The following is a 9,604-nucleotide window of genomic DNA, read 5'->3' on the forward strand; positions in this document are numbered from 1 at the left end:
CTATATTTATTTTTAAAATGTTACATTAATCACCAAAATTTTAAACCAGTATGTGATTGTACATGATCATGAACATATACAGAGATAGATAGTAAACACCTTATAACCTCACCCTTCTACACAAAGGCTGTGGCATAAAATAGAAAATTATTATTCATCAATAATCACTTTCATGTACCATGCTTACAGAGCATAAAAAAAACCACACAATGACAAACAATGAAACCAGACTCGGGTGCAAACTCATGTATTCCAAAAAGGCAAGCAATTCCTGCTTTTAGCAAGACACTGTGTTCAACGTTGTTAATAAATTTAAACATATTTATTTATAGTGGATTGGGAAACAAGTTTTGCAACTTATATTAATCCCAAAAAATTACTCTTGAAAAAAACAGGTATTCAATGACCTAGTTTTTATGGTTCATTGGTCAGTTTTGGTTTTGGACTATTTCTCAGATACTACATGTACATGTATAAGTGTTCAGTCCATTATATTTGGTGTATGGAATTATATTTGGTGTATGGAATGTCTGTAAGGTGTATATGTGTGTCTGGCAGTTATCATCTGACCTAAACCTCTTTGTTCATGTTGTTCATTGTTCAATTTTTTTTTTTCTTTTTTGGCCTGTTTTTCATGATCAGATACAATAAAGAATCTACTTGGTGAACTTTTTTTAATTTATGGAATGATTGTAAGGTATATGTATTTCCTACAATTTCTTTTCTGAATTCTGACAAGAGATTGTTAAGTGATTTTCCTGTAGGGTGACCTGGGTCCTATAATGAACTATGACTCACCATGGCGACCATATTGGATGAAATTTCAAAAAACCAAAATGACACAGAAATTAACAACTATATGTCACTGTATTGCCTTCAACAATGAGCAAAGCCCATACGGCATAGTCATATATATATAACAGTAAAACAATGATAGTCCACTTTCTTCAAGATATTCTTATGCATGTACAGAAATCACATTTAATTAATCTTGCCATAGATTTTTAAAGGTTCGCAAAAGTAACTAGAAACCAAACATAATTTCTGAATTTACTACATTTGCTCAAATATATATTTTAAACTTTTATGACATTGTGACTTGGATGGAGAGTTATCTCATTGGCACTCATACCACATCTTCTTATTTATATAAATATATACATTTTCTGAGATATGAAACTGAAGCATTTAACATTAAATGTGTTTATTTCTAAGACGATGAAATGCAACTATTGGTTTGTGTCTTTGAACAAGAGTACCAAAACTTTTAAAGCAATCATCAAATATATCTTTGTTTACTATTACAGCCTTGCATTTGAGTTTTCTGTCCTCTACACAACTGAATGCCTTCATATCAATAAGTTCATTTACTATTTTTTTCACATCTTCAGCATATGAGGGAAGATGATGAAATCCCTTTCGAACAGACACGTTACAGAATGAATCGAAATGTTGCACAAAATTTATGATGTTTGGAAATTCTTTGGAGTGGAGGATTATACTTTCTTTAGTCTGAAAACCAGAGCTGGCATTTTTGGTATATCTGTTTAATAATTCCACATACTCATCTAGTGCCATATTATTATTTTTTCCTCCCTGTAGATTAATACACCTATTTGCAATAAATCGCTCTTGCTGATCGCTTTTCAAAATTCCCTCTTTTAAAGCGATTAAATGGATTGAACCAATAGCATATTTGGTTTTATGTGTTTTCACATATATTGGTAATTCATATTTTGCAGAACGAACACTGCGTTTACCGTCAGCCATATCAACTGCTGAATCCAAATTCTTGTGAAGCAATGTCAGTTTAAAAAGAAGACGACAGTAGTGTCCAACTTCATCACTTACTTTAGTATTAGCACTTTTTATAGGCGGAGGTTTTGCATTATGAACACTTTCCTCATGAGCTTTAAGAGAACCAACATATGCATATGTTTTTTCACAATAATGACATTTTACTCTGCCGTCGCCTTCATGTATGTTGGAAAGGTAATAGTTCTCAGGATGAGTGTCATCTGTTAATATTTCTCTCAACTCTTTCATTATGTCATTGTCAGACTCAAAGAAATTTGTCTCTAAAATGTCCTTGCATATATTATTAAGCCAGTTGATTTTTTCATCTGATGAAAAATTTGAAAAACCATCTGGTAATGGTATTTGGTCATCAAAGCCTTTGTCAAATTTTTGAAGAAATAAAACACAACTCATAGCATCCAAAATTGTATAATATAAGAGTCTGTATGGTCGGTATGCATTACGGACTTCACCCTTCACATTCCTGGCATTAAGGAGATTCCTGAAATAGTGTGCAGTCCCTCTGTCTCCAGCTGAGTCTATGTTGTATGTAAGCCTGCAGATTGCCTACAAGTAAACTTATTCATTTATAAAAATGTCACTGATTATTTATTTACTGATTTTTAATGAGATCACTAATTTGAGTGAAAAGCTTTGTAGAACCAAGATACAACCAAAACATGTCGACACAATTTTTACTTGAACTTGTACACCAATTACGCCTTTTTGGCACCTATTACGGTAATTCTTTTCATCATAATAAAAACAATATAAATAGAAGATATAATGTCAAATACAATCTGTTATTTGAGCACCTACCAGTAAGCAATATTGTTTTATAATACTGCTTAATTAATCTAATATTACGTGCACTAATTTCAAAAATGAGGAGATAATATTTTTTTTTTTAAGTGGATTTACTTTACTACATTGGCTAGAGGAATAGGGGGAGGGTTGAGATCTCATAAACATGTTTAATCCCGCCACAATTTTGCGCCTGTCCCAAGTCTGGAGCCTCTGGCCTTTGTTACTCTTGTATATGATTTTTAATTTTAGTTTCTTGTGTATAATTTGGAGTTAAGTATGACTTCCATTATCACTGAACTAGTATACATATTTTTTAAGGGGCCAGCTGAAGGACACCTCCAGGTGCGGGAGTTTTTTGCTACATTGAAGACCCATTGGGGGCCTTCCGCTGTTGTCTGCTCTATGGTCTGGTTGTTGTCGCTTTGACACATTCCCCATTTTCTTTCTTAATTTTATTTCCCCCAAAATACAATGAAATATCATATTTTGAATTTTATCTGGTATTTATCTGTCCTATATTTAAGTTGTGATGCATTGATAATAGAATTTGTCACAATTGACAAATGGATGAAGCAGCTGTAACAGATCACTCTAACCTTTGGTTCAAATGATCTAATAGTTTTGTTTTTGGCTATAAATAGAAACATTGTTGTTATTATATAGCGTAGTTTAAATTACCTCTAAAAAATTCATGAGGCGATGAAAATCTTCTATTTTGGAAATGAAGCCTTCAAGGCGGGATGTTTTTGTTTCTTCATTTAACATTGCTTGTTGGGCGCATTGGATTCGTTCATCTGTCAACCTATCTCCTGTAAAGTATGCAATTAATAATAATATAGTTAGTACATGTATAAACTACAATGTTCAAAGCGGTTCACTTGTACAAATATCTAATTATGATTATATATGTAATGGTTTGTTTATTTAGTACTTTACAAATAAAAAGTGTTGACCAAATTACAAAATATGCATCTTTATGCAAGATTAGATTATTCTACAGTATATCCATTATAAAACAGTACCGAAAGTGTTTATAAATACCTGGCCTCCCTTAGTTGCTAAATGGTCATAGTAGTCGAAATACTGAATCATTAGCTTGTCAACACAAAGGAATCGCCAATAGTGCTGAAAGTGGTGTGGCTGACTTTGTGGTATGGGTTATGCTCATTGTTGCAGGCCATACAAAGACAATTTTTTAAAATCTTAAAATCAAAATAAAGACAATATGTTCATTACCCCCAAAAAAGACAGGTTCAACTATTTCCTCATCATGGTATGGTACATATTTTGTCTGCAGATCTCTAAGAAGGTGTATTACCTCAGCTGTTTTTGTCTCATTGGTGTCAAATAATCCAAGTGGATACTACAAAATAAAACTAAAATTAAAAGAATGTAAAACAACGTTTTGCATACCATGTATATTTAAACATGTTTAATTACATGTAGTTTTAGTTGTTTTTTGTACAAAAAGCTCTTGACCGTTTAAACTGATTAAGATTTAAGGTCTTAAAATATTACATGGTACTCTGAGTGAACATTCTGAATAGATACCATATGTGTATCCAGGTATGGAACCTTGTGGTACAATTTCAGAGAGATCCATACACTTATAAGTTTTTATCAGGAAACTAGACAAATACACATTTTGGTCCCATTCTGGCCATAAATTCCTAAAAGGTTGGGACCATAGCCCCCCAAATCAATCCAAACATTTGTTTTGTGGTATTGAACCATGTGATTAAATTTCTTAGAGATCCATTTGCTTATAAACACTGAAGTCAATGTTCAGAAACCAAATGTTTTCATAAACATATATTTGTGACTAATGAATGACGTTGATTTTTCAATCATTCTGAGAAAAATACATGCAAGGCTGTACATTTTTTTTACATTATCTCAGATTTCATGAAAGTATTTACCTGTTTTGTTTTCATTCCTGCCTGTGCACTATAATCATGTGTCTTATGTTTAGGGTAAACTTTGTAGAACTCTTTTTTCATTTGAGGAATGTTAATGATAATGGAGGTAGCAAAAATAAACACAAGTTCATCCATCAAGATTTGCTGTTCCTCAACTGATGGCAGAAATTTCTCTATATCAAGATCAGGCTCTACATCATTTCCTGCATGTCCTGTTTGAGTGGGAATTACCCTGTCAACAACAGCCACAACATTAAATAAATGTAGGGAAAGTGTCTTCTGCTGTGATGTTCTACAACAGAAAAAAAACAAAACATAAAGTCATGTACATGTAGACAGATAGTATTCATTTAGACAAATGTTAGATGGACAATTCTATTTAAATTCTAAATTGTGATATTTTGATTATTTTTTCATATATAATACGACAACATGCAGACTGTCACCACTTACTGGGTAATAGTACATGTAGATGCAGTTAATAAATTTTAATTCAGGCAAAAAAAACCAGTCTTCTTTCCTGCTATATACATGTACATGTAGCAATACAAAATTAGGGTGCATATACATGATATATATGTAAACCTAAAGTTTATAAATTTGTCTCACAAGTTTTCTTCATTTGTATTAACATGATTAAGTCAGTGAGATGCCATGCAGCCTATTATCATCATATAGGCTTTTTTAGAGGGATTTGAATAAGAAAAGTTAGCAATACTTGTTTTCTATCGTCAGATGGTCACTATTTATAAGGTTAATTGTAAGATTAAGACAATGGAAGGAGGTGCTTTGGTTGCAAACTGTTAAGTTGACCGTTTCATTTTTTACAGTTCATAAGTGAACGTTATGATAGGCAATAAAAGAATATGGTATGGTGTGTAGCAGGAAACAATTACAGTCCATGCCAGACTATATTTTATTTTGACAGTACCTAAATGCAGGAAGGATGTTCCTGTCCCAATTGTCACCAACCAACTGATACTTTACATTTTCTCCTCTTGCCCATCCTTCCTTCATTTTAAGTATGTCTTCATCTAAATTGTCTATCCAAGATGTCAGCTTATTATGTACAGAGCCAGGGCTAACACAGAGTCCAATTTTGGAAAGTCGTTGAATGTCCTGAAAAGGTTAAAGGATTTTCTATTTTAAACAATGCATGTGATCCTGAAAAATAATTTGTAACACTAACAGAATCTATGCTAAAGTACATAATTTGGTACAGTACAGTATATGGTCGGAAAAATCAGCTTATACATGTATGTCACAATATCCAACAATATGCCAGACTGGCCCAACAGTTGGTTTGAGTGTCATTTACACCTGAACACTGTGATATTGCCTGTGCCATAGCTACTGGAAGGAAGTACCTGCTAAATTAACTTTAAATTCACCTGCACAAATAATTTTTGTATATATATATTTACAAATGCATGAATGATAGATTCATGTAAAATAATGAATCATCTTTAATGAAAAAAATTGCAATAAAAATACATGCCATTTTAAGAAAATGGAATGATATTTTTTATTTTATTATGCATGACACCATGGACACATGTTACAATACTTCCTAGTAAAATATTTCTAGTAGAAATAAGACTTACCCTAAGTGTACATCCACCATGGACAAGTACAAATGCAATGCAGTAATGAAGCATAGACATCTCTTGATTTCGGCCGTGAAACCCAGAAGCGATTGTATGCAATAAGTTCATATGTTTCTTGTCACTTGGCGTCAATGGTATGTCACTAACTATGGCTGAAACCACTTTAATCACATTTGGAGCTCTTATTTCTAATTCTTTATGGAATTTATCCCATGTAAATGTCATAAAACTCTGGTGGTCCTTATTCTGTAGCACAGATCCTGAATGCCTTTTACACAGGTTTTTGGATTCTGACTTCACAACTTTAGCTGCAGCTGTAACAACATCGTCTGGGTTGGAATTAACTAATATATCAAGGATAGCCTTTTCAACATTTTCCGATTTAAATATGGCTTTACAAATTTTTGTGTGGATTTCATTTACAATTAGCTCTGTCCTTTTCCCACTTGGATAGGAAATTGTAACCTAACAAATAAAAAATGTATAAATAAACTATGTTGTCAGACATCAATCCATTTGAACCAACAGCAAAGTGAGAAAAAAAATGTATATAAGTTTATACTGATACTAATATTAAAAAAAAATCCAATAAATTTGTTAAAGTAAAAATATATATATGCTTATCCAGCAGGTCCAGTGACCTTGCTGACTAAAATATTTTTTCATTTATATGTTACAGTATATGACTTCACTTAACTCATTGTGTATATTTTACTCAATATGAAATTTCATAAACATGATAAATGTAGCGAGAAAGTATGTACTATCAACTAAAAAAATCTTTTGTATCATTGAGCGTCTTTGAATTGGCAATCATACCACATCTCCTTATTTATATATTGGTACATGTACACAATATATGAAAGCATTTATGTCAAACTGGAACGTATCTGATTGGAAACGTCTGAACTGAGTTTTGGAAGATTACAAACAACAACCTTATTCAAGGAACAAAATATTTAGTACCATTTACCTTCATAATTTCTATATCACTTCGGGTTTCTTCTGCTACATATCAACAATAACATCTGAAAAAATGCATTCAAACATCATGCAAACAATTGAAATAACTATAAATAAAAATAAAACTATAAATAAAATTTTAATTGAGATAATAAGTGACTGAGTCATTGAGTCGCAATCATGTTAAATATAAACTTGTACATTTACACAATATAATTAGTTCCCCTCAAAATTCTCTTAGTTAATTACACTATCCTTTAACAATGTTTAACATGTCAAAATATTAATTTATACAGCAAAAAAAAGGTAAAGATTTTAAACTGCCAAAAAATGTACTGTCTATTTAATAAGGTTAGGACCATTTGACTTTCCATGGACTTTTCATGAGGACCAGATTATTTTTTCCATATAAATTATGTTCAATGTAGAAAATTTATTTCGGATTTTTTTTTATCATGTTGATCAGTTGATTGGCAAAATGTGGGCAAAATCAATCCAATGCTGCCAAATACTTTTTTAGTGCCAAGATTTTTTTTCTAACCCCCCTCCCCCCCTTAAAAAAAATCAAATGGGCTGTGCCTAAACATACATTATATAAATGTATATAAATAATATAGTCTCTGTCACTCTGTCATAAATTTGTATCGAAACAATTAACTAAATCTGTAACATTCATTTTGATTTATTAGTACATGTACATGTGATGGTCAGATAGTCATGATAGTGACAGGAATTAAAATACTAATCATTTGGTATTATTGACCATATATTTATAATCTGATTTAAATTGCAGAATCAATTTAAACCAAAACCCATCATAAAATTTTCAATATTTTTAGTGTTAAATTTGACAGTTACAATTTTTACTCCAACAGGTATATACATAGGCTGATCCAGGGGGAGGGGGGCTGGTGCCCCCTTCCTTTTCATTGGAAAAATTTGGGCGATTATATAGGAAATCATCGAAGCATACCTGGAGAATGCCCCCCCCCCCCCCCCTTTACATTTTGCCTTATGAAAAGTTTTGGCTCCGCCACTGATATTTGTCTGATTGTTGGAAAGTTTGAAATTTTGAAGAATAATATTTACTCTCATTATAATCCAACTAGAACTGTTGGCATGTAAAAGCAATTCTTTCAGGCCCAAATGTAATTATGCAAGCCTGGCCAGTAAGTCCTGCTAACTGCAATGACAGTTGATTGATTAGTCCAAATAATTATAACGTCTGGCAGGCAAGGCTATTTAATTTTTTTCGGGGACACCTTCCTACGAAGGAAGCCGTCCCAGAATTTTTTTTTAAATAGCCTTAATTGTCAGATGTCATAATTATTTGGACTAATGATTGATGTACGTACTATCACATGTACAGTGTGCAAATAATCTAAAAGTAATAAACATAACAATAACATAACAATCAAATAAACAGATAATTACCTCAACTTCTCCTGTGAAACTGGGTGAAAATGACTGATCAAGTGATCGTCTTGCAGGCTTTTTGCTTGGTTCAGTCAATTTCTGTTGTGTTGGTTTTGGTAAAATCTGTGGTAAGGACCTTACTTCATTTGGTGTATTGGTAATGTCATTGAATGGCATGGTGGTTATTGGTACAATGTCTGACTTTTTACTTGGCTGAAAACTGGCTGGACTACGTAGCATTCTTTTTGAAATTGACACACGTTTGGGGGAAGGAACTGACACAAGTAGAGTATTTTCTACAGTCTTTGTCGATTGTCTTAATTTTCCTTTTAAATCTGTTGACTCTTTTTCCGTTTTTAACACCTTTTCAACAGAACGATAACATTTCTGGCATACACCCTCACCTTTACACTCGAATCCGACAACATTGTTAATATTTTTCCTCCGCTCCTCGCTTAGTTTTAACTTCCTATCAAAATATTTATGTTCAACTTCTATTCCGTTGGCTTCCTTTACTTTCTGAATGAAAGAAAATCCACAGACAACGCAAATATTTCCCAGTAAGTATGTTTTTCTTGGAGTTAACTTCTCAGACATGGGCGCCGCCATTGTTACTGTTCTCTTCGGTTGCTCTCGGACCCGATCGATCAAACATAAATTTCTAATAATCCCGAACTGCCTGGCAGGATTTTGCCAGACGCTTTCTGATTGGCCATTACAAAGGTCGTCGGGACATGACCCAATATCGAGTTGGTTCAGATGTTAGTGGAGGGTAGCGTATCAGAACATCGGATTTTAATGAGATTGTTTAAAAGTACAATGTGTTTAATTTTAATTTCGGAACAGTAATAATATGTGTATAAATTGTTAGAGAAATGTTTTTGAGAAAAAGAAAAGAATATTGACAATGTAATCGATGGGTGTCATTTGATCGAAGAAAAAGAAGTATTTTGTAAATAGATTTGTTGAAATATTGTTGAAGTATTACTCTGTAATAAGAATTTGTTTTATAAAAAAATATCGAGAGAATATTTTCGTAAATATTGCTATGGTAGCAGTTTTAAAAGATTTTTACTTCAAAGTTACTGTTTTTGA

The 9,604-nt window shown here is 32.4% G+C and overlaps 1 protein-coding gene across 1 annotated transcript; it reads right to left on the reverse strand.

The window, feature by feature from the left end:
- Nucleotides 1-1,187: 1,187 nt before the first annotated feature.
- On the reverse strand, nt 1,188-9,150 carry LOC139507644 (uncharacterized). Its single transcript, XM_071295835.1, has 8 exons — nt 8,528-9,150; nt 7,104-7,158; nt 6,128-6,595; nt 5,455-5,642; nt 4,524-4,815; nt 3,841-3,967; nt 3,283-3,413; nt 1,188-2,364 (listed from the first exon to the last, which is right to left on the reverse strand). Exons 2-8 carry the CDS (start codon nt 7,107-7,109, stop codon nt 1,195-1,197), a joined length of 2,382 nt encoding a protein of 793 aa, XP_071151936.1. The 5' UTR covers nt 7,110-7,158; nt 8,528-9,150; the 3' UTR covers nt 1,188-1,194.
- Nucleotides 9,151-9,604: the final 454 nt, after the last annotated feature.

This window comes from Mytilus edulis, unplaced genomic scaffold (assembly GCF_963676685.1).
Source record: "Mytilus edulis unplaced genomic scaffold, xbMytEdul2.2 SCAFFOLD_115, whole genome shotgun sequence".
NCBI classification, from domain to species: domain Eukaryota; kingdom Metazoa; phylum Mollusca; class Bivalvia; order Mytilida; family Mytilidae; genus Mytilus; species Mytilus edulis.

Excerpts from the sequence above, each read along its gene's own strand:
- LOC139507644 (XM_071295835.1), bottom strand. Across the intron at positions 3,968-4,523 it reads CAGGAATGAAAACAAAACAG|TATCCACTTGGATTATTTGA; the intron begins GTAAATACTTTC and ends TTTATTTTGTAG. Across the intron at positions 2,365-3,282 it reads GCCTCATGAATTTTTTAGAG|GCAATCTGCAGGCTTACATA; the intron begins GTAATTTAAACT and ends GTTTACTTGTAG.